The 24,835-nt window shown below is 38.2% G+C and overlaps 3 protein-coding genes across 7 annotated transcripts; all 3 read right to left on the bottom strand.

Annotated features, from left to right (window-relative positions):
• Positions 1-7,076: 7,076 nt before the first annotated feature.
• On the bottom strand, positions 7,077-16,198 carry LOC112164463. Of its 5 annotated transcripts, XM_024300656.2 has the most exons (9): positions 16,021-16,198; positions 15,773-15,903; positions 9,306-9,405; positions 9,056-9,162; positions 8,848-8,982; positions 8,124-8,260; positions 7,900-8,003; positions 7,658-7,814; positions 7,079-7,538 (listed from the first exon to the last, which is right to left on the bottom strand). In XM_024300656.2, exons 4-9 carry the CDS (start codon positions 9,095-9,097, stop codon positions 7,274-7,276), a joined length of 840 nt encoding a protein of 279 aa, XP_024156424.1. In that variant the 5' UTR covers positions 9,098-9,162; positions 9,306-9,405; positions 15,773-15,903; positions 16,021-16,198; the 3' UTR covers positions 7,079-7,273. The 5 variants fall into 5 exon arrangements, with proteins under 5 accessions (XP_040362308.1, XP_040362309.1, XP_024156424.1 ...); XM_040506374.1 differs by lacking the exons at positions 15,773-15,903; positions 16,021-16,198 and adding an exon at positions 10,530-11,631 and having other exon boundaries at positions 7,077-7,538; XM_040506375.1 differs by lacking the exons at positions 15,773-15,903; positions 16,021-16,198 and adding an exon at positions 10,530-11,631 and having other exon boundaries at positions 7,077-7,538; positions 9,306-9,396.
• Positions 16,199-18,655: 2,457 nt separating this feature from the next.
• Positions 18,656-19,448, bottom strand: LOC112164464 (3-oxoacyl-[acyl-carrier-protein] synthase I, chloroplastic). The gene is made up of 4 exons (XM_024300659.2): positions 19,404-19,448; positions 19,048-19,221; positions 18,846-18,959; positions 18,656-18,718 (listed from the first exon to the last, which is right to left on the bottom strand). Exons 1-4 carry the CDS (start codon positions 19,425-19,427, stop codon positions 18,671-18,673), a joined length of 360 nt encoding a protein of 119 aa, XP_024156427.1. The 5' UTR covers positions 19,428-19,448; the 3' UTR covers positions 18,656-18,670.
• An 84-nt stretch (positions 19,449-19,532) lies between these two features.
• Positions 19,533-22,898, bottom strand: LOC112203072 (DNA replication licensing factor MCM3-like). The gene is made up of 12 exons (XM_040505706.1): positions 22,673-22,898; positions 22,356-22,462; positions 22,081-22,214; positions 21,760-21,996; positions 21,407-21,561; positions 21,112-21,320; positions 20,835-20,997; positions 20,560-20,732; positions 20,293-20,352; positions 20,108-20,197; positions 19,782-19,957; positions 19,533-19,611 (listed from the first exon to the last, which is right to left on the bottom strand). Exons 1-12 carry the CDS (start codon positions 22,701-22,703, stop codon positions 19,533-19,535), a joined length of 1,614 nt encoding a protein of 537 aa, XP_040361640.1. The 5' UTR covers positions 22,704-22,898.
• Positions 22,899-24,835: the final 1,937 nt, after the last annotated feature.

Genomic DNA, 24,835 nt, shown 5'->3' with positions numbered 1-24,835 from the left:
TCATATGACAACGGGCTCACTCCCCAGATCATCCTATTCAGTCAATTGGATTTGATTATGCTAGAGAGTTTACATCGAAAGACTTTCGATGGATATTGCAATGGGCTTGATGTTGGACATCACATCCCTATGTACACACCTAATTGGTCTCGCGGACACGACTACGATGGTAGTACGAACATTGGTAATGAGCACCAATCTTCTTACATCCGCTTGGGGTGATGCAATATCGCATGCAGCTATGCTAATTCGTCTACGACCTACCGCCACTCAATGTACCTCTGCGTTACAGCTAGTGACTGGGTACACGTCTTTTGTACTTACGCACATTTGAGTGAGCTATTTTTGTGCCAATTGTGCCTCCACAGCGCTCTATGATGGGTCCTTACAGACAAATGGGTAACTACGTTGGATTTGAGACTCCAACAATCGTCCGCCACTTAATGCCCTTGCAAGGCGATCTCCTTACAGCAAGATTTGCGGGTTGTCACTTTGATGAGACAGTCTTCCCGTCATTAGGGGGAGATAAGAACACGGATGTTCAGTAGGAACGATAGGAATTGTCGTGGCCTATCCCCACTATGTCTCATCTCGATCCCTATTACAGTGACGAGATCACATAAATAGGCTGCAAACATGCCTGCAAGGAAGGACGTCCCTACAAGAGGACGTAGCGCCACTCTACACGGAGGTAGGCATGGCGCCAATACCAAAGAGAGTGGCACTCTGGCGTTACAGGCCATGGCCCCAGCTAGGATGCGTGGGAGGCCCGTGGGTTCGAAGGATACATTGGCACAAACCAATCCTCGATCATCGACACTCAAAAATCGGTCTCATGAGTATCTTCCGGGTTATGGTTATCGTTGGGGGATGCCTCAATGTCAGAACCTATTCCTGAGAATATAGAGCTCTATGAAAATTACACTAGTGTACATGAGACGTGGGATAGAAACTCCATCATAATTGATGATGTAGTTGCGCATTTTGTTGCTCATGAGTTTGTTGAGTTCGATGATACCGAACCACGCTCCGTTGATGAATGAATGCCAACGTAGAGAGTTTTTGGCCTAAATGGAAAGATGCGATCCAGGTTAAGATGGATTCTCTAACGAAGAGGAAGGTTTTCGAGCTAGAGATGCCAACACCTCCTAACATAAAACCTCTTGACTAATGGGGTCTTCGTTTGAAAGCGTAGTGAGAAAAAGAGATGGTAATCTCGCCTTATGGCGCAAGGCTTCTCATAAAACGCCCTGGAATCGACTACGATGAGACATATTCTCTCGTAATTGATGTCATTGCACTCCACTACCTTGTCAGTTTGGTAGTTTCCGAATAACTGAACATGCAGCTTACAAATGTGGTCACTACGTATCTCTATGGGGATCTACATGGCGAACTTCATTTACCCAAGTCAAGAGGTTTTAGACCACGGAGCGCGTTTACAATAAGGTTGAAACGCTCACTAAAGTGACTACTTGATTGGGAAGGGATATGCCCACGCGTTTCTATAACAAGTTTCAGATTCTATCGCGGTTCATGTTGGACATGATCTTCATTAGAAGCCCTTAAAGAGTTAAGGGAAACCGCTGAACACTTGAAATCCGAGTTTGAGATGAAGGATTTTGGGAGAACACGATTATGTCTCGGTTTGGAACTTGAGTATCGTGTCGATAGATGCTTAGGCATTTTGACAAGGTCAAGCCTTCAAGCACCCCCATGATCGTCCGTAGTCTTGATCCTGAAAAGGATCCTATTCGTCGAAAGGATGATGACGAAGATGTGCTAGAGGCAGAAGTGCCTTACTTAGTACAATAGGCGCATTATTGTACTTATCCCAATGCACAAGACCGGACATCTCATATGTTGTGAACTTGTTAGCTAGATATAGCTCTGCGCCAACGCGACGCCATTGGATTGGTGTAAAAGATATCTTTCGATATTTGAGATGTACGATTGATATGGGCTTGTTCTATCCCTACAAAGAGATGATGGATTCGGACCCATCACACACCAGGAACGCCGCCAACACTAGCCTGCATCCACTATCCCCATCCCAAAACAACATGTGTTTTGGAAGGTTTTGCTGATATTGGGTATCTCTCTGACCCACACAAAGGTCATTCCCAATCCGGTTAAGTGTTCACTATGGGAAAAGACCGTGATATCTTGGAGGTCTACAGAACAGACCGTAGTCGCTATATCTTCGAACAATGCAGAGATCATTGCTCTTCACGAAGTAGTTCGTGAATGAATATGGATTGGATCCATAATTACACATGTTCGAATAATTGTGGTTTGAAGTCTACCACAGATGAGCCTACGAGCATTTAGGATAATGCTGCTTGTTTTGAACAAATGAGGCAAGGCTACATCAAAAGCGATAACACCAAGCATAATCAGCAACAACAGACACTCCTTGAGATCAAAGTGAACTAGGTTCGATCTGAGGACAGTGAGGCAGACTTGTTTACTAAGTCATTGCCCAAATCCACATTCAAGAAACATGTGGCAAGAATTGGCTTGCGGAAATTATCTGAACTCCCATGATCGTAGTCATCAGGGGGAGGCGCAGACATCAGGGGGAGATGTCTACATGTTCACCTCGAAACGTGAAGGGTGTGTTGTGCTCTTTTTCCCCTTCGACCGAGGTTATTTTTGTCCCACTGGGTTTTTGTTACTCGGCAAGGTTTTTAATGAAGCAACGAGAGAAGCACCGCGTTTGGGCAAGACAAGGGGGAGTGTTCAAGGAAAACCTAATTTGTGTTTAGCCCAAACTCTAGGTTACTTGACCTAGTGGTAATAGGATTTAATTAGAAGGATCTAGAATCCTAATCAATGTAGAATTACTTTCCTTGTATGATTGAGATTCTATGCATTGTAATCCTCTATATAAAGAGGCCCCTATTATCAATGAGAATACACAGCGAATTTCTCTTAATTTCAGTTTCTCTACAACAATTAGATCTTTTTTTTTCAATTTCTGAAATTTCTATTTTTTTAAAGGGAGCTTCTATTCATACCTCCAAAATTGACGATGTGGTGTTAGCTCAGTGGTTAAAGCATCCACTACCTAAGATCAAGGTCCTGGGTTTGAGTCACCATGGGGGTAGGAGTGAAATCCTTTGATCCTCTTTAAGAAAAAAAAAAAAAAAAAAAAAAAAAACCTCCAAAATTGCCATTTGGATAACCTCCAAGTTACTTTTACAAATAACCAATTTGCTATCTACAATTCTCTAATTTTCCCACAATACCCATCGTCCAATAAAATCAATAATTTTTGTTTTTTTAGGTTTATTCGTACCTCCAATGTGGGTAGTTTTGTAGTTGGACCTCCTTCAATTTTTGTAGATTTCAAAATCCTATTTTATCTTTATACAATTAAGCTGAACCAAAAAAAAAAAACTCCAGTTGGTATGATTCAGTATAAACAAAGGGAAAGAGTAGACGAACACTAAAAAGAGTGTCTGGTCTGGATAATGTTCAAGAAGCCTCAGGCTCTTAAGCTTTGAATGCTCAAATGTGGATCCAAATGTACTACGAGTTATTAGTTAGATTCAGTCATAATTATGATTTCATTACTACTTCCTCCTTCTGAACTTGAACTTATTGGGATGCTTGCACATTGCTCATTTTTCACCTTTCTGATCTACTAGGACAAATGATGATCGACTTGCTTTGGTGCAGACCGTGCAGCAAATATGGTGGATGGTGATCGAGTACCTTGAGTGGCATATTTTTCACATATGCACTGCACCTTCCAATTATTTGTTGGAAGATGAAATTCAAGGTTAGAATTATCAAGTGCTCTTCGAGATCCATAAGTGGACCTTGTTTTCATTCTTCCAGTAATTGGCAGAGATTATTTGATTGAGTTTCTTGAGTTGCACATGTTTTATGTGGAATCAAGCTACCAACATCATACGTGTCGATGTATATTTTAGGGTTTACGTTAGAGAAGAATGTTTTCTCCAAGTTGAAGACCTGCTAGTGTTCGTAGAGGTAAGAAAATTTTTTTTTCCCTTATTTTGTGTCCTATGGTAATTTGATATTAGTTGACAAAGTCAATTATTACTTGAAAAAAAAAGAAAAAAAAAAGGTCCATATGTCAATCTTAGAGGTATGAATAGAAGTTCCTTTTTTTAAATTGAAATATAATTTGAAAAAAAAATATTTGTCAATTTTTCTTCGGAAAAAAAAAGGATTAAATTCTGCTTACTACCTGTACTTTCAAGGGTTCATCAGTTCAGTCCCTGTACTTCTAATTTAATCAGAAAAGTCTTTGCACTCTCCAATTTCATCAAATCGATCCAATCAATTACTATTCCGTCAATTTTCGCTGTTAAAATGCTGACGTGGGACCTTGTCATAGGAAAAATTCTCAAACTACCCATCGCTAGGCAGCCCGCCAACGTGTTAGTGTTGTGAATGCAGATGGGTAGTTTGAAAATTTTCCCTGAAAATTGACGGAGTGGTGACGGATTGGATTGATTTGATGAAATTGGAGAGTGCAACGACTTTTCTGATTAAATTAGAAGTGCAGGACTAAACTGATGAACCCTTGAAAGTACAGGGTAGTAAGCAGAATTTAGTCTAAAAATTTATTTAACAAATGCCTTGCGAATCTCTAGAATGTAGATCGAATCTTCAATGTATGTTTTAGAGACTCGCAGCACTACAACGTTTTCAGCTGAAGATGTGCAGTTTGGGGCGTTACAATTCTTCTCTGATCTAATTTGCTACCTTAACAATTATCAATTTGGCTGAAATTTGCATAAGTGATCCACTCATGAAGATCTAAAAATTGAAGAGTTGAGATGCCGTTATGTGATTAAAAAGTGGGTCTAGTAGGGATCCCTTCAAATAACCTAAAGAGGGGATCCCTCAGTGGAATGGCCATCGGTAGATCATTCTGTATATTTCAACCAAATTGATAATCGTTAAGATGTTCACAATCATTATTTGCCATTATGAACATGAATAGTTCAGGCTGAACAGATATGGTTCATCCACTACTTTGATATGTTTCGATACTTTATTGATTATCATTTTGGCTGAAAATTTGCATAAGTAATCTAGTTATAGAGACCTACAAACTGAATACTCGAGATGCGTCCCCTAAAATGGCCAAAAGAGGACATTGTGTCTATGTTTTTGTGTGTGTGTGTGTGTACACATACAAATTTCATAAAAAAAATTACTAATACTTAAAAATCTCGAGGTTGTCACAAAGACACAATACCTTATGACTCATCTGGGAATAAAGAAATTAAGAGGATTGCGCATTTTAGGAAGAATAATAACACAATTTAAAAATAAAAGAGGGAGATGTAGATTGTAAAAAAAGGAGTATGTGGTGGATTTCATTCTCCTAAATTTATGAAACATGCAAACTCTTAACTACGGATTTGACTTTTGGTAATTACTTGAGCTTTCCAACTTACTAAACCATCAAATTTTAGTGATTTAAGTCATTTAACATTTTTTGTGCCAGGGAATTATTCTCTAAAACAAAGCCATAGTCATGTTTTCTTGGTGATCTGTGAGTCTATGACCTATTGATTAGCTAGTCACATATTTAAACTTTACTGACATAAAAAATGAATAGGATGAAAATTACACACACACACACACACACACAGGGGTTCTTGGCTGCGGACGTCCGTACCTAAGGATTAGGTACGGATTTCTCATTTTTCCCCACTTTCCGATCATAGTTTCACATCTTAACCGTTCAGTTTTTAGGTCCTAATGTATAGATCATACCTACAAAATTTCAGCTAAATTGGTGATCGTTAAGGCATTCAAAACTGCAATTTACAACAATGAATACGAATGGTTCATGTTCGACAGATTCGGAACCGTTCGTATTCATTGTTGTAAATTGCAGTTTTGAATACCTTAACGATCACCAATTTGGCTGAAATTTTATAGGGATGATCTATACATTAGGACCTAAAAACTGAACGGTTAAGATGTGAAATTATGATCGGAAAGTGGGAAAAAATGGGAAATCTGTACCTAATCCTTAGGTACGGATGTCCACACCCAAGAAACGTTATATATATATATATATAGAAGAAATTCATAGCCATGTCCTAAGCTAAGATTTCAGTGACGATATAATCAATGAGCATTTTCCGGATCAAGAAAAATGTCGAGTGCTTTAGTATTGTCAGAATGGGTGTCATCTATTGGGTTCCCTAGCTACAAGGCCGGCCATGAGATTCTGGAAGTATGAAGCCGAATGTTTAAAATGAGATCTCACATGATCACTTTTTTTTCTCTCCAAATACTTTGCATTAACAATTCATTGCAAGGTTCTCTCTCTTTTTCTTTTTCTTTTTGTCTGAATTCATTGAGAGAGCTGAAAAATAATGAGCTTTGGAGAAATAAGTGTTAAGCAAGAAATTAAAAAAACATTCTAGACGAACCGATTCTAAATCAAACTCGAGTTATATGTTGGAATTTAAAAATCCTAAGGAAGGACTTGGGTTGAATTATCTTGGGCCCCGGGCAGGTAGGTCATTGGCTTGGTCACAGGTTGGGCTTAGGTGAAAGTGTCCTAGTTTTATACAAAGTTATTTATTAAGACTCTTAATAAATAACATTGTATAACTCATTTGTTTTACAAGAGGAAAGCCCCTTCCAACTGCTAATTCCAATCCCATCCATCTTCAACCATTTCTATTATCAACTGCAGAGTTCGCATTAGTGATTACTTTTTGTAGCAGCTTTCTGGTGGAGGCTCCAAATGATTACCAGCTCCGCTATGATCCCTGCTTTTGCTTCAGTTGGCTTCCAAAAACTTTGTTGGTATCCCTCACTCTCAATAGATCCCAACAAGAAGCAAAAAAAAAACCCCAACTCCTTACTAGAATTAGAAACGGGTTTTACTAGAATTAGAGACAACAAACCCGACTGATTTTGCTTCAATTGGCTTCCAAAAACTGTATACTTTTGTTGGTATCCCTCACTCTCAATAGATCCCAACAAGCAAATAAACCCAACGAGCACATTATACAATGACGGATTCTATAGTTTTGCCACAAGCACACTACACATTCGGAGAAAATACAGACATTTGTAATCAACAACATATATTTATATCTACCTCTCTAATTCATTAAAATATAGATTCAACAATAAAGCAGATCTTTGAACAGACAATAAATATTAAATTGAAAATGCTTGAATTGTACCGGCCTAGTGAAGACAAGACATATCAGTTAGTAACTACATATTTGAAAGTTTGGGTTTCATACCAACGTTCACTTCAAGCCTCAACATACTTCCAATGTTCCATAACTTTTCCTAATATCAATTGTGAAGCCATACTGATAAAAACCTCACCAACAAAGCCATCTGATGCTATAAGTTGAATAGTCCGAAAGTGGCAGAATGGCTCTTCTATCGACTGTCCAGTTTTAGAATCTTTGATTGCCGAATCAACAGATTGTGCATTTTGAAACTCTATTCTGTGAAAACTAACTCTGTCAACCTCAAAAAGGCATTGGTTATGCTCAACTTTACCATAATGCCTGCAAAAGTATAGAAAAAATGATTGTAAAGAATTGTGAAATCAAAATACAAAAAGTGGATACATGATTTTTCTTTTGTATTGTTTGTTGGAATTAGCATTATAAGCTTATAAACATACCTGAATGTGTAGGAGAAATGAGTAGCATTTCCAATATCACAACACAATATGAAAATAGCCCTCTGATTAGACTCATGGTATTCTTCAAATTTTTCCATATATGAGTCACACACATGGGAAGCACGTAGAGTACGCAATCGTGGGCTCATAAAAAAAACTGTTATGAGGAAGAAAAAATTTGTTATTTTCATGCCTATATCAATTAACAACTAGGTACAAGAATGATTGAGTGAAGATAATACATCTGAAAATACCCCCCGTGTCCTTCTCTTTAAGCGCAGACTCTAACAAAGATGACTTGATAACATGATATGCAACCTCAACATTCATGTTCTCCCTCCAACAACTGATACAATTTTAAAATTTTCTATTAAATTTTATTTGAATGAAAAGTAACCAAAGCAAATTAACACACTTTTACTAATTCAATAATTCGTGCATTTTATTAAATTTTTCTAAGAAATACCTATTTAATTTGGTCAATGCCCATCCACCGCCCGACCCAGCTACAATTATTTTTTCACAATCCATAACAAAACTAACACCTTTGCTAACTTCATCAGGTGGAGCAGCCAGATCTTCAACCCTAAATATGTAAGGCACCTAAGGAAACACGACAGCATGTTAATCAGTGAAGGCCTCCGATGGTATTTGATATATGGACAACAAGTAAAGAAGCATATATGAACATATATAGCCCTTCTGTTTTACCTTTGAATCCTAACACCATAATATTGAATCCACTACTTAGTTAATTACTTTCATCCTTAATCAGTACACAAATTAGAAATGAAGCAATTTTGTGAGAAATAATGACTAATTGAGTTTGAAATAACCAATGCCAATATACTTCCTATTAATACCAACAATATTTATTATTATAATCCTATGATCTCCAACTACTTTATGACTACGTAAACAAATTAGAATGATGAGGTGAAAAACAGCAACATTAAGAAAACAGGTCACTCGCAACAATTGTCAAAGTTTGTGACAACATAACAAGACTTACTTTTCTGGTCTAGACCAAGAAGAGTTACTTTCCTATTCTTCCACCTAATCTGATTCCATCTTAACCCATAGCTATCTATGCATATTAAAGAGCCAAAATACACCAACTTTCACAAGCATTTAAAAGGGCAGAATTACAATTCACGAAATGTAAAAGATAAATATAACGTATTCCTTACCAGATGATTGTCTGCATAATCATGTCCAATAAATATAAATGTAGCATTATACCGGCCCTTTGACCTGTGAATATCCATATACTGATGAGCAGCACTTGCTACCCTATATACGGTAGGTTCCACCTCACCTTTGACCTAATAAGTCAATAAATTCTTATCAGAGTGCTTATATTCATATTTCTACAAAGTCGAGTTATATTTTTTTTACCCAATTTATTAAATGCTCCCAAACATTGTCAGCTCTACCCATAAAACCCGACACTACTACTCCTACAGTAGATGTCAAAATCTTGAACTTTGTTGACGTATCTGTAACTGAAAAGTTAATACATAATAAATTGTTAGTAGAAAATACACACAGTATATACCTAATAGAAGCTGAAAAGTTAATACATAATAAAATGTTAAAGTCAAAACTGAACACTATATATATACCCGAAGACAATAGAATATCATACCTATATAACCCTTCTCACTGGTTAATCTTGAACAAGTCCCAATGAGAATTCCTTCATCTAGAGGAAGGACCACGTTCGTCGTACCCTTTTCCTGTTTCTCCTTAACATTCACAAAAGAAAATACAAATAAGTTATGGCCTGCAACATTATATGAAACCTATTTTTTAAACAATGAAAATAGAAGATTGAGCTGTAAGTGCTTAAAATCTTAAAGAGAAGTGATTTTCCCCATCAGCTCTAGATTATAACCACAAAAGAAAATACAAGTAAGTTATGGCCTGCAACATTATATGAAACCTATTTTTTAAACAATGAAAATAGAAGATTGAGCTAGAAGTGCTTAAAATCTTAAAGAGAAGTGATTTTCCCCATCAGCTCTAGGTTATAACCACGCACTTCACTTTCACTTTTTCAACTTTTCCATGACTCCCCAGAAAATCCCCACCTAAACACCTAGGCTTATCCTCATCTAAAGCTTGAAACCCAAACTCATAGATTTCACCAGACGACAACTCAATCGGATCCTTACCGTCCAAACCAGGAATTGCAATTCCAACAGTCTTAGCAACTTTACAAGGCTCTCCTCAGCTAGGACATTCTTTGTCACAGTATACTCTAAATTAGCAGAAACCCAGTTCAAACTAGCAGGAATCACATAAACTCGTATAAACACCAAATCTCTATATCATATGGGTGAGAGAGCAATTTGGTGTTTCATTTTGATTTTTGGATGCAGTATAAGGGCAAAAGAGGAAGTATAAACACATAAAGTCATAATCTACACTCCCCTTTTGCAAACACCAATTAAGAAATACAGATATTGGTTTGAGTTTGCTGGGACTCATCAAGGCTAACTATTAAACATCCAAGATGGTTGAACTTATTATTCTGGGTTCAAATTTTCATGAACAATGAAAGCTTAATGCAGTAATTCATGAGAGAGAGCCCAAAAATGAAGTATAAATCAGGACATTGATTTGTAAACTCCGTCATAACCAAACCTTTCAACCCAAAACCAGATCTGACAATGGCCACAAAACAGAATAGACCTTTTATCAATCCTTTCCTCTCTATTTCCCCTATTCTTCTGTTTTCAATCGAATAGGAAAAGTGAAAGTCCTGAGGATGTAAACTAACATACAAACAGACAATTCATAAAACAACCATTGATGAATTTATGACCCCAAAGAACACACAGAATACAAATTTACTACTCTCACATACCTGTAACTCATTCATGGCTGATGAGAGCGGCTTACCCTCTTCTTCAGGGTGAAGACAGCGGTCTTGGCTACCCTAAATCCTCTCCCGTCCCTCTTTTTATATTTTCTTTTTTTGTCTTTTTAAATTTTTCTTTTTGTTCGTTTATATTTTTCCCTCATAATTTAATTTTAATTTTTCTTTTATATTTTCCCAGTTCATTAATTACCAACTGTTTTGAGTACAGACCAAAAAAAAATCTATTATTTTTTTGAGTGAAAACCTACAATTTATTAAGGTTATTGAGGGAAATTGCGAATTTAAAAACTCTAAAGGCTTATCCCTCTATCGAGCAGGCACCTTAAAAACCGGGCTTCATCTGCAAATTTGCGCTCATCCAACTGCACACAATGTCAAGCGGGCCTTCGAGCTCTGCCGGTTGAGTTAGGTTGGGCTCGGGGGCAGCGTTTTTAGATGTTGGTTGATCGAAGTTTGGCAAATTGTACCTCAGCGACGGTTCTGGTGTGACTTCTCCGTGTTCGTGGTCGAACTGCTCTAATTCTGGGGTCTGTGGCGACGGTGCTGGCCTCATGGTTGAGGTTGCTTCGTTGGCGGCATCTGGGATCAGCAAAGTCAAGGTTGTGGCAATGCGGGATTGAATGGCGGCGCTGGGCGACTGAACCAAGTTTGGGCTGGTTTGCTAGGGTTTGGGCCCAACCGGCCTTGGGCTGCTCTCTTAGGCCCGAGTTAATTGGGCTAGTTGTTATGTTAGTAGCTTTATTTACTTTCAACAAATTTCCCAAGTATTTTAGGGAGCTAGGCACTTTTTGTGCTTCTAGCGAATCTTCTGGAATGGTACCGAATAAGGATTTCTCATTCTGTACTGCTGAGTAAGTGACTCTCTTCCCTAGGAGCTCATCTCGCTCATCTGCTAAAGCCAATTAGAAGGAAACTAACTAAAACCCCTTTAAAAGCTAAACAGAGAGTTAGCATAGACTTAGGCAAGAAGTCGAGAATCTTTAGTAGAGGTGGCAAACGGGCCACTAAGCACGAGCACGGCACGGGCCCGGCACGCTTAAAAGCAGCCCGGCACGGCCCAAGCCCGTTAGTGGCCCGGCATGACCCAAGCACGTTAGAATAACGGGTCAGGCTAGGCCTAAGAATATTGGCCCATTGGCCAGGCCCGGCCCAAGCCCGTAATGGGCCCGACACGGCCCGAGCACGACATATTGTGGGCCGGCCCGTTACAAACACAAAATTTTATTTTGTTTTTAAAAATATTAAAAAACTACAATGATGAGATTTGAATATGAGACATTTTTATTTAAAATCTCATGACAATTTCACCAATGCTTTCTTTTATATTGTCAAAATAATGAAACAAAACATTATATCCTTTTTTTGACATAAGTATTTTTTCTAAATATTAAATATATGTTTATTAATAAAGACTAATCTCATAATAATACAAATATAGAATGAAGGAAAGAATAATAGATACTAAATCTTCATTATATTAATAAAGATTAATCTCACAATAATATACTAAAAACAATATATTTTGAGTTTTTTTTTTCTTTCTTTCTTATAGTGGAATATAAAAAATTATTAGAAATCTAATCTTAAAAAGCTAAGATTAAGAAAAACATTGTAGAACTTAATTTATTTTAATGTTCTAAATAGTTAAATAAAATTTTTATTTGTTCAAATTAAGATTTTAAAATCGTGCTTTATAATGGGTAGGCACGAGCATGGCCCGTTATTGACCCGGCACGAGTACGGCCGGGCATGATATGGGCTTGGGCCATAGGCGGGGTCGGGCTTAATGTTTAAGTAAATGGGCCGGCACGATAATAAATGGGCCGGCCGAAGCACGGCACGAAGCACAACTAGGCCCGCTTAAAATGGACCGGGCCGGGCCGGCCCGTTTGCCACCTCTAAGCTTTAGCAAGCTACAACCCAAAGAAAGAGGTACAGTATCTATAGTATGAGTTGGACCAACAACTAGATTTGTCAAATGAGTGACATGCTTCTATGTACCACAGTGGGTACTAATACATCTTCTTGTCTTGTCTCGATGGCAGCGAAAGGATATGTAATTATTTTTCTGGCTTTTGATCAATATATTAGTTATGCCTTCATTCAAATAAATAAATAAAAAAACAGTGGGAAATTGTGAACTCTAGAGAAAGGAAAATATAAATAGTTTTGAACCAATAGTCTAATGGCTTCCATGATGTTTACTCGGAAATCACATAACTATCCATCGGAGGAGCTAGTGGTTTATTCTTCTTCTCATCATGTGCTGCTGAGTTATCTGCGACAATGTTGAATTATTTTTAGTGCTCGGATATATCCACATTTACCAAGTTTAGGGGTCGGAGGTGGGCCCAAAAGAAGTCAATAAAGACCAAAATTTGTTGTTGGTCGTAGGGAAAGATCTTCCACCACTGAGTGGAAACATCATCGTAGGCCTTGGTAGCTAAGTCAGGTCAAGCCTAGTCCGTTTTCAGCCCACAATAACCGAGTCCTCAATGAGGACACAAGATGGATTTATCCGAGATAATAACTTAACCTAGAACGTCCACTTACATCTCCCAAGTTCATGTATGCCTATAAGCGAAACACAAAATCCATTGTTAGTTATGGAGCCTAGTGCAAGGAAATAATAACCAACACATCTTAATTGGGTTGGGTAGGTTAAGTCAAGTCCTAGTTTGTCCATAACAGTCCTCAATTGACAAAACGACAGTCACTAACACATCCACCGACTAGGAAAACACTACATCCGACCGCCCCACTCTAGTGACCCAAAAAAACTTGAGCAAACCAGCTTCAATGAGTAGGTAAAAACAATGGGTTTATCATGATACTTTAATGCACATTGTGTGAAAAACAAAGTTTTCACAAAGGACTTCCAACTAAACGAGAATGTGAATTGAAACCCACTAGAATTGCACACCAAATCTGTCACCAATAATTGAATCCAAGAAAAAAAAGAAAGAAACAAAGAGACATAGATAAGACATTGAGACGATCAATACTCAAAACCGTATCTAAGGTAGCTCTAACAGGTAATAACCCAATTGACATTTTCTATTGGAAAGCAGGGGAGAGATTTCAAGCCGTCGAGGGGACCACCGTTGATCACACTTGTCATTGGCGTCTCACAAGCCAAGGATGATGACCTTATCAAATTGCCAATAAACATTGCGACATATACCATCATGCACCAGCGATGATGGGAACCTCACCAGAAAGTCACCATCATCAGGCTCTCAAAATTAAACATCACCTAAATCCACAGACAACATAAATAATGTTGCTTTTCCTCATGACGACAAACCAAATAAGTGTCGTCCAAGAATCCACTATAGTAGAGTCAGCCACAACACCATTAGATGTCATTGCCGATCATCTCCCTGATCTGAGCCATGGAGGATGAGAAAGTTGCTAAATGTAGCAATCCCCACTGAACTAAGAACCTAGATGTGACCCAACCCTGTTTGTAACTTCCCAAATAATATGCATATTATATTCGTAAATACATATTTCCAAAAATACTAAAGATCTGTTAGAATTTACGTACTTGTGAATTGAAAAATATTATGCACAATTAAAAAATAAAAACAAATACTGTAACCCAACATTGCTCGAAAATCGACAGAACTCCCCTGTAAAATCCCCACTCAGTCACTCACAGTGAACATACATTATTACCCACAAAATAAAACCTTTCTAGACTAAATCAATAGGCGATACTTATCGAGGGCTCTCTATTGTAAGCACTTTAGAATGAGACTCGATAAGAACTTTCAAATCAACAATCGCATACAAAAATTTAAAACGAACCTATACTTTATTTTAAATACAAAACCCTAAACCAAAATGTAAAATAAAAAATAAAATATATAATAGCATGGTCCCTTTGAGAGTTGCATAAGTGGTTTATTTTGGCTGCCTACTTGTCCTTTTGTCCGCCTAATCTCTTAGTATCTCATGGGAAGACTTGTGGAGCTATGGTGGTATTGTTGATTGAAGATTAGGGGATTGCTGCAGCACGTATCGGCCAATGGTAATTGTTGTGAATCATGGGTGTGGTGGCTTTCATGGTTTGCATGTTGAGAGTGTTGATGACAAGCAAGGTGTTGGGTTCCCTCCATATGTGGATGTTGATGGCTTTACCGCTTAGATGAGTTAGATCGTTTGGTTGATATGCCGAAGTGCTGGAGCTGGTGCTAGAGACCAGCTGCCTCAAGGTGGCGACTACGGCAGAAAATGGGAGGTTGGGTAACTCTTGGGCTTCTCCTCTGTTTTGTGTTGGGCTTCATATTTTGTTTGAAGTCGAGTTTCCAAAATTTAAAAAATGTTTAGTAATTATTTGCCAAAAAGGTTAAGCCTACTATGGATTACAAGCATTTTTGTTCGAGCAGAGCAGCTAAATTCTATTTTTAGCTATATATAACTATTTTTTTAAGTGAAATTCAACTCCAACACACTAGTTATATAACGAAGTTAAATTTAATTTGAGCTAAAATGACTAGCTATATTTAGCTAGAGAATCCTGCATAGCTAAAGCAAAAGTTATATTTTCCTCTCATCTTTTATCCGCATATCAGTTTACGATTCGATAAAACATAGTATATTATTTACAAATAGCTGGTATAAATTTCTATTTAGACCTCTAAATCTAAATTTAAAATTTATACCGACCACCATTTTACATTTTTACTGGTCTAACCCCGATAAAACTGAAAAACACGAACATTTTCAGCCGCCCTCTCCCTCTCTCCCAGCCCAGGCCACATCGTCGACCTACAAGACCGGGAAACCTCACTCAGATATATATGTCGCCGTTTACCTTTCAGAAAAAACGAAGCATGCGATCTGTCTGGTTTCCAAAGTCTAGGTCGGAGTAAAAGAAATTGTCCTAGGCTGCTGGTGGTGTTGCTGGTCTGCTGGGGTGGATGAGATGGGTTAAAGCTGGATATGCGTCTAGGAAGTAGGGCGAAATCGGAAGTTAAGGAACCCAAAGAGAGAGGTTCACAACTATACACATAGAATCCCCGAGCAGAATAATCAAAGAAAGAGCCACGCACAGCTTGTTTTTCAGCAAGCGGCAGCTTTTAAACAAAATAAATACCAAATCATATATGGCACTTGACAATTCCACGAAAACAAAAGTGAATTAAGAGAGACGGAGACGGAGACGGAGACCATGCATCCAAAGCTTGGTAAAGGAAGAAAGAGAAAAGTAACCTACTAACCTGGTTTGGTATCAGCCATCAAAACTGCCCATCTCATCCCCGCCTATCAGGATGATCAGGATCCGTGACATGATCGCCTCTCGGGAAAGGTAACCGTAAAACATATTCGGTCGGAGTTCAGCTACCAGAAGCTGCAGACAAAGATGAAAGATATAACGCTGCCGTATATCCAATGCAGCCATGGCGAGCTTCGGTAGATTTGGGATACGGAACTGAAGATTTGGATAAAAGATACATAGATAATTAACCTCCTCCTCCTCCTTCTCCAGCCATGGATCGAGCTGTGTTTTCTGGCGCAATAATGCTAAAGCTGTCTGTATCGATGCGACTTTCATGATAAAGTTGCCGGCCACGTTAGTTGTTTTGTTTATAGGTGTCAAGTGCGTTACCCGTGGGGACATGTGCATCTGTGGAAGGCGGGGACCTGGGGTCGTCGATAATTACGAGTCGCATAATGTATAGGTGGAACTTCATTACGTAATTTAATAATTTATAACAGCGAATAAATTAATGTATTTTGACAAAATAATATCCAAATATGACAAAATTGAGCCGACTCTATTGACCAAACATCTAGTACCGACTGCCGACCCCTAATTAAAGGCACACATTCTTCATCTGTAACTCTGAGGCCCTTTTTGTACTAGTCAGTGACTCAAATCGCGATCCGTGATTGATCCCAAATAGGCCTAGAAATAGAAATTAAGATGAAGCAAGAGGTGCGGGATTGTCAAACACCTTTCGGTCTTCCAAACATGTTGAACGACAAAGCCATAGATCTTTCTCATGAGCACACTCCAGAAAGCCAAACCAGCATCGATGGCTTTCTCAACAGACTGTAGAAACCAAATTTGCATCCCCAACTGTAACTTCTTTGCAAGCTCAACCAAATTAGTGGTCCTCATGCTTCAATTGAAATCATGAGTTGCACAGTAGTGAAGAGGAGGCATCCGGCTTGGAAGCATCGTTGGTCTGGAATTGTAATGGTCTCTAGCTTAGGCTTTGGCTCTTCTCTGTACGAGATGCCTGGATTGAGTAATGTTCAACAAGTAGACCTTAGCTGCACCCATCGTCTTTTACTAATTTCACAAGAACTCTGCCTCATCTCAGGGTTTGTAAAAGCATGCAACAAACATGGTTTGGCCAAATTTTTGGTTCAAACAATAAAATCAGAATAAGCTTTCCATTTAGGGAGAGGATCCTCTCCTGAGCTAGTTTTCTAGCTGAGCTTCATGACATTTTCACCATAAACTGGCACGTGTCCAAATATACATCCAACGGCTCCAATGTTATATTGTACTTATTTGACCTTTTGCAGCTTAATCCAACGGTTGTAACAGGATCAAAACATTCTCACACTCTTTTCTTATTCGTCTTAATCAACTTCAGTCTTCCACCTCCATTCCACTGAATCGATCTCTTTCTTCATGATCATTCTGATATTTTTTATTTTCTTCCTTGCTCTCTTCCATTTCATACAGACCCAAAAAATAAATACAATCCTTGAGTTCTCAAGAACTCGGGTAACTGAGATTGAACCTCAGTAATCCAAATCTCATTCTGATTTGATCTGTTTCTGTTTATGAGAAAATAAACCAATTTCTGGGTAAAATCTGAGATTGAACCTCAAGTCATCATCAACATAAAATCAAACCTTTGGTAAAACTATAATCCTTTAGTTCAATCCATTCAACCTCAGCAAAATCAATTCTAAATGAAAATTGAATCTCAGATTTCACCCTTGGCATTCACTCTTTTCTCCTTACCCAAGTACCCAGACCAAATTAAGGTTGTATTTTCAATTAAATATCAACCGGAATCTCTAAGAAATAGAAGATGAAAATTGAATCTTTTGAGGTTGTCCTTTTGAGACCTGAGTTATCTACTTTGTTTTCTATTTGATTCTCCAAGGGGTTGTGAATGGGAATTCGAAGCCGGAGCAGGTGCAACAACATGGCGGTTACGGGGGCTCTGAGTCTCTGACCTCATATACAAGTGAGAGGGAGAGAGAGAGCATGTGCCTCAACTTGTGTGCTGGGAAGATAAGAAGATCGAGATGGAAGAGAAAAAGAGAGAGAGGAGATGAAAGTATGGTCATAAATAAGTAGGAGCCGTTAGATGTGTTTTTAGACACGTGGCGGAATAAGTTGAAAAGGTCAGGAAGCTCAGCTAGAAAACTAGCTCAGGAGAGGATCCTCTCCCTTCTATTTAATACAACAATTCAGCAAATCGACAAGTCAAAAAAGTCAAAAAAAAAAAAGAAAAAAAGAAGACCTGCTACTGACCCACAGAACCCTGGTATCTAATTGATTACTTCCTTGAAAGAGAGTAACCCTTGATTATTTCGCTACAACTGGCTCCAAAATTAAGAATGAAAGCAGCCTCAGAATCTCAGATACAGTTGAGTTCTCCTCTAAGCTAGACTGATGTAGTACAAAACTTGCAGACAAGCCTGGATAATCAAGGCTTGAACGCAGAAAAGGCAACGACAGAGTTGTGTCCTCCTCCTCCAAATCCGCACGAATTTGATATGGCTGAGAAATGGATAAACCACGTAATGAGTATATTTGCAATTGAAACATAAACGCAGAGGGAGTTTGAAGGTTTGGGATTCATACCAACATTCACTTCATGCTGCTACTTTACATTTGCAACAGTGTCAAACTCAACTGAAAGTTCTGGATTCTGTTTGAGAATGAACCAACCACATATCAGTAACCGTTTCAATAATGTTAAGAAAACAAAATACTTAGAAAAAGGAAACTAAACAAAGTAATACTACGCTCTGTGAATTGCTTTTCAAACCCTCCTAAACAAAAACCACAAAAAGGGACAAACCAAGAGTATTGACATACAAATTGGTTTATGGAAGGATGGAGCCATCCTGTTTGTATGGCTTCACTGTAGCAATAGCTTCCAAACCCACAGAAGCACCGAGGGAGTGACCTATCAACATAGTATAAACAAAAACATTGTCAGGAATGGCACATCATATTAAATGATAGAGAGACAGAGCAAGATTTATTTATTTGTTTATTTTTTCGACTAGGAGAGACAGAGCAAGATAGATTACCTTAGTAGCATTGATTTTTATCTTTTTAGTGTTCTTGAACACTTTCTTTATAGCATTAACCTCAGCCAGGTCACCCAATAGAGTTGAAGTTGCATGAGCATTGATGTAGTTAACCTGATACAGTGAGGGAGTAGTTCAATCTATGATGTCAATAGACAAGCACTATAAATCAGAACAAAGACGGGTTTAAGGAAGACGGCACCTCTTCAGGTGACACACCAGCATCTTTAAGGCTTCTCTCTATGCATGTAGATACACCAAGTCCATCAACTCTTGGATCAGTCATATGATACGCATCACAGTTAATAGCACCTCCCAGGTACTCGGCAATAATAGGTGCACCTCGTTTCATTGCATGTTCCAAGCTCTCCATTACCTGTCAACAAGATCAGCCACAGATGTTATGATTAAAATTCCCATATGAAAATGTCAACAGCAAAAAGGTTCAACTTCTATACCATCATGCTTGTTTAGAGCAAGTAAAATATAGGCGATGAACTAAGCCAGACTGCAACATATTATTATTTGGCGTCAAAGTCATAACCAATGCAGACACACCAATATTCCAGCACCTTCACCCATAACAAAGCCATCTCTATCTTTGTCTGAACCAGATTTTTTAAATAAAATTTCTGTCAGAAGATATGGAACTAACAAATTAGAAAACATAAGAGTAACTTTGTGCAACTAGACACACCTATCAGAAGAAATATTAGTCGCAGATTGTGTGGGAGGGTCATCTATTTCCATCGGATCAATTGTTGCACTAACAAAGAAAAAAACGAGAGAAAAGAGGTCAGCAGAATGTTGTGAATTTAACAACACTACTAAAGCTACAAGGGAATAATGATAAGAGGATTCAAAGATATTTTAGAGGTCACAGTGTTACTTTAATTAATGACTTAACAGAGCAGTTTCTACAAAGTAAATGCTTACACATCTCTATTAGCACCTCTATTGCTAGATCCATCATTTTCACCTGAACGATGAACATATCTGACATTGCTCTCCATTTCTCTTTCTTGCTCCCGTTCCTCCATGTCAGTCAACTCCTGGTGATATATTGCGAAGTTTAAGACTTTAAGAGCAACGTCAACATCAGATTTTGTAACCTGTGAGGACAGATTTACAAGTTACCTTAAGTTTGATGAATATCAGAAATGACAGAATACAGAAGCTGATGACAAAACTATAATCCTCATTTCCTCGATGATTGAAAGAGCATCATGAAAAAGTCTCAGAATTAAAAACTGATGAGGTACCTTTCTGCTTAACTTTAATTTCACATGAGCAGTTGAGAGACGAATGATTGTTTCTAAGGTTCTGGCAGTAATTGGAAGTGTTCCTCCAGTCTGAATAAAAAAAATGACAACAGTTGATCAGTTGATCGCAATAAAGAACCATTGCACTAACCATATCTAAGATCGATAGTGAAAATAATACTGACCTTTGCATTTGAACTGGCATCTCTGAGTTCTGCACATGCTGTTGCAATTTGTTCAGATGCCTGTTGGAAAAAATTGTCATTAGTTGTCAGACAGCTTCATAATGCAAAGATTGGTCTGTAATTTTATAAGTAATTGAAAAGACTCCACAATAATAGATTGGTATTTGTTCATTTATCAGATCAGAAAGATAAGCAGATCACGAGAGAATTGGAAGAAAAAGAATGATATCATATAGTAAAGACAATGAAGAAATAAAGAATCAGGACCTCATCAGTCAGATCAGGCTGAATCCTATGCTCTGCATAATGAATGTACTTCTTTAGAAACGTACTTGATTGCGAGGGTATCTGACCCCTAGATGTTTTCTTTCCATGAAGCATTCGGTTATACTTGACAAATATGGTGGAGTCGTTAACAATTTCATCTTCTCTTCCATATCCTGAGTTCGCATCAACATTGCTTCATCTACATTTATAAGTTAAACTAAGTTTCTACTCCTTGAAGATCATAACACCTAAGCAAGATATTACTGCTTTAATACCTCCAGATGCAGAATGATACCGATGCATGTGCAATACATGCTCTGAGACTTGACGGTCAATATCAGGATCCATTTGATCCAATACAATAAACAGCAAATCAAAACGAGAAAGCATAGTGTCTGGAAGTCCGATATTCTTTGTTGGTGTCAATGAACGATCATACTGAAAAATTATTCCACAATCAGCACTATAAATAAATAAAAATGGCCTAATAAATACACATGAAGAAGTAATTGTATTCTGAATGGCAGTTGATGACCATTAGCTGTCACTTACAGGGCCATATATGGGATTTGCAGCAGCCACCACACTGCACCGCGCGTTGAGAGATGCATGGATTCCAGCTTTGGCAATAGTAACAGTCTGCTGTTCCATAACTTCATGTATGGCAACGCGATCTTGATCATTCATTTTGTCAAATTCATCAATACAGACAACACCGCGATCAGCAAGAACCATGGCACCAGCTTCTAGCCTTCTCTCTCCTGATAGCAGATAGATTAGTATTTTCCTGATAAAAGTATCATATAATGCTAATCTGTAACCGGAAGAGAAGAATATGCATCAGTACCTGTCTCTTGATCTGAAGTAACAGCAGCTGTCAAACCAACCCCAGAAGAACCCCGACCAGTAGTTGATATTGCCAATGGAACGATATTCATAATTGCTCTTAAAAGTTGAGACTTGGCAACAGAAGGATCACCAACCATCATCATATTAATGTCACTGCAAGAAACAAGACGTAAGACTTGATAAGATTCAATTTTATGCTAGAGCACACAGGCATAGCCTTCACATGATATCCAAAACAGAAGAAGCGAGAAACGAGGATCAGATAGAGAAAGCACATTGGGATGAGCTTGCTTTGAGTGTAGTATAGAGCAGTAGCGTATACATCCAACACATAAATGAAGCATAACTTACCCTCGTAAATGGGTTCCATTCTTTAATTTCTTTTCTACTCCACCAAGCATTAATAGTATCACTGCCTTCCTTATCCATGAATGCCCATAAATAGAAGGTGCAAGTGAATTGCCAAGCAGATCAAATGCCTCATCTCTCTCTGCTATATTTTTTATATTCGTCAGGTCTTCAGCACTGTACTGTGGCGATTGTGCCTCTTTGTTGAGCTGAGTAACATTGTTAGCTATGAGAACCGTCCTACAAAACAAGGCCACAAAGTCAAGCTTTAAAATGAAGCATTATTGCATAATCAAAACTACTAATAATTTAACCAGTATATACCTGAATACTCCGTTCACACTTCCCTTACTTTTACCAGGAAGAGCTTTGTAAATCCCTACAACAGCCACACGGTCTCCTGGTTTGCACTTATCTACAAGGCCATCCTCAACTATGACATCCACTGTTCTTGGGAGCTGACCAGGAGCAGAGTTTTCAGGCACTTCTTGCATTGACAAAGTCTGATGATCTTTGTATTTGCACAATCCATACTCAAAGAGTTTGCCCTTCACCCAGTGACAGAACAAAGGTAATTAAAGAAAAAGACTTGAGATTACCCTGGTGGGATAAACTGTTCCTGTAGGCAAACCCATGTTGGATGTAATGTCTCCGGTTGTAGGGCAGAAATGAACACTCTTAACAACTTTTGGCCTCACAAGAGAACCTGCCAATGCATTAGCCACCATGTTAAACTCACTCAAAACTACGACTACCAATTTCCATTTATCAAATTTAATGATTTTCCATCCTAATTAAAACCTTTTCATTCCAATTTCTCACAGAAAAACCTTACATTTCTTAATTTGCTTTCCCAATTCAATCAATCAACAGTGAAATCAATACAAAGCAAAAGTTAGGGGAAAGAAAGGAGTACATTTGGTGACAATGCCTCGAACCGAAACCATAGACCCAATGTACTCAGAGAGTAGATCTCTCGGCGGTGAGCGGCCCTGGCTTCTTCGCTGATGTCCATTTTCTTTCGATCGTGGTGTTTGCGGAGCGGCGGCGGCGGCGGCGAAGGTGATTGAGATTTGGGAAGAGAATGGGGGAGAACCTAATCGAAGCCCTTTTTCGGGAAATTTGGCGGGAAATTGGGGGAGTTTGGCCTTCTTTTTTTTTGGGGACCTTTTTCGGAAAAATTAGAGAACATATAATCTTAATTCTATTAAGTTTTTTCAGTTTTGTTGCTTTGATTTTTTTTTTAAATCGTGTTTTATCAGTGATGTAATTATGACACGAAAAAATTTCAAGAAATAAAGGCATTAACATGGTTTGGCACTCACAACAAAAACCTTATTTCACACTTTTTTTAATTGAATTTCTCCGGTGCCAATTGCATGTTGCTTTGATTTTTTTCTTTTTTAAATCGTGTTTTATCAGTGATGTAATTATGACCCGGAAAAATTTCAAGAAATAAAGGCATTAACATGGTTTGGCACTCACGGCAAAAACCTTATTTCACACTTTTTTTTTATTGAATTTCTCCGGTGCCAATTGCACCATTGGTAAAAATTTAAATTTTTTTATTACATCAACAAACTCAAATTACAACAACTAGGTTTTATCTCCAACTTACAATGGGAAGACTAATACCACTAGATCAAATGGTATTGGATTAAAATATGATTTTTAAGATCCCGGCCCTTTTTTAGACAAAATTCTCAAATTTCTAACTAAATAAAAAATCGGGCTGTGAACAAGGGTCCTTATTAATGCAACCTAGTTCACTTTACACAAACGAGATTCCTTGATCACTCAACCTCGTTCATTTTCTTGCACACATCACTCATTTATGCATCATATGCACTTCATATGCTCACACAACCATGTGCATTCTCAAGCTCATAATGTCATAGTCGATGATACTCTGCACGATTCACATATATACATCATCATGTATCATGCACCTTGTACATTCATACATGCTAATATATACCAGCACAACTCACATACGTTGCCCGGTACAATAAACATTCTACATGAACATGCTTTTAGCTTTATTAATTTTACAGGTACTCTCTTTGATTTGAGGACATCCTTCCCCCATGCTATTGACCTTGCAAGGCTGAAGAGTCCTTTCCTGCTTACAGAGTTTAGGAACTTGTAGGGGCAGGACGCATCCCGGATGTCACTTATGCTCCTCTTATTTGGGGACTCTGCAGAGTTGTACATACCTCCACTAGTATGGCTAGTTTGCTATAGTGGGACCGGACCAAGCATAAGTAACATCTCTTAGTGGGTCCACGCACCATAGTGGGACCGGACCACTATATATCTTTTGGAGCTCGACATCCAAGCTACTCTGTGGTAGTTGAAAGCGACCAAGACCTCATCAAAAAGCCACCTTCCAGGCCTTGGCAAGATGCCTCAATGATAAGCTTTCTATACTAGAATAAGAACTTTATGTCCCACACTAGAAAACATGTAGTGGAAAGTGGCTCCCTTACTTATAAAAGGGACCCATCCTAGCTCCCACTCAGAATCCATTCAATTATATCCACATATTATAATCAATTCCCAACACATAGTTAAATTTTTCAAGTGGACGTAGCCTCACCCAATTGGTAGATGAACCACTATATTCTCTCTCTCTAACGTTAACTTAATATGGACCACCAATGGGAGGGGCCTTGAACATAGCTTTATCTGTGTGAATTGAGAAATTGCAGATTTCGGGCCCAAAAATGGTTTCAGTGCTCTTGTTCTAGAGTCTCGGGCCTAGTCCCGGAGACATGCTTTTATGGTCTATGAAAATTTGTTACTTGTTTTCACCCCTTAACTTGCTACTTCATTATTTTTTCCATTGTGGGCTACATGTATAAAATAATCAAGGAATGAAAGTCCCAATGAAGAGAAGAAGAAGAGAAGAGAACATATAGAAAACAAAAGTAAATGTATGGTTTGGTTAATTTAAGTTAGGAACACAGATGCAGCAACCAAGGGCGAAGCTACGATTTTAGAATGGGGTGAGCTAATTGAAATATTGTAATAACATATGAGCTAAATTTAGAAATATTATATTCACATTTAGTTAGCC

The sequence above is a fragment of the Rosa chinensis genome, chromosome 5 (genome assembly GCF_002994745.2).
Source record: "Rosa chinensis cultivar Old Blush chromosome 5, RchiOBHm-V2, whole genome shotgun sequence".
Lineage (NCBI taxonomy): Eukaryota > Viridiplantae > Streptophyta > Magnoliopsida > Rosales > Rosaceae > Rosa > Rosa chinensis.
Note: the sequence above shows the minus strand (reverse complement) of the source record. Positions and strands in the feature narration are given on the sequence as shown.

Coding starts and splice junctions, on each gene's coding strand:
- LOC112164463 (XM_040506374.1), bottom strand. Junction 8,983..9,055: donor GGGAGCATTTAATAAATTGG/GTAAAAAAAATA, acceptor TTGACTTATTAG/GTCAAAGGTGAGGTGGAACC. Junction 7,539..7,657: donor CATTTCTCCTACACATTCAG/GTATGTTTATAA, acceptor ATACTTTTGCAG/GCATTATGGTAAAGTTGAGC.
- LOC112164464 (XM_024300659.2), bottom strand. CDS start 19,427: ATGGGTGAAGGTGCTGGAATATTG. Junction 18,960..19,047: donor CTGGTGTGTCACCTGAAGAG/GTGCCGTCTTCC, acceptor TCACTGTATCAG/GTTAACTACATCAATGCTCA. Junction 18,719..18,845: donor TAAAAATCAATGCTACTAAG/GTAATCTATCTT, acceptor CTATGTTGATAG/GTCACTCCCTCGGTGCTTCT.
- LOC112203072 (XM_040505706.1), bottom strand. CDS start 22,703: ATGGTTTCGGTTCGAGGCATTGTCACCAAAT. Junction 21,321..21,406: donor TACTTCAGATCAAGAGACAG/GTACTGATGCAT, acceptor ATCTGCTATCAG/GAGAGAGAAGGCTAGAAGCT. Junction 20,998..21,111: donor CAAATCCCATATATGGCCCT/GTAAGTGACAGC, acceptor ATAATTTTTCAG/TATGATCGTTCATTGACACC.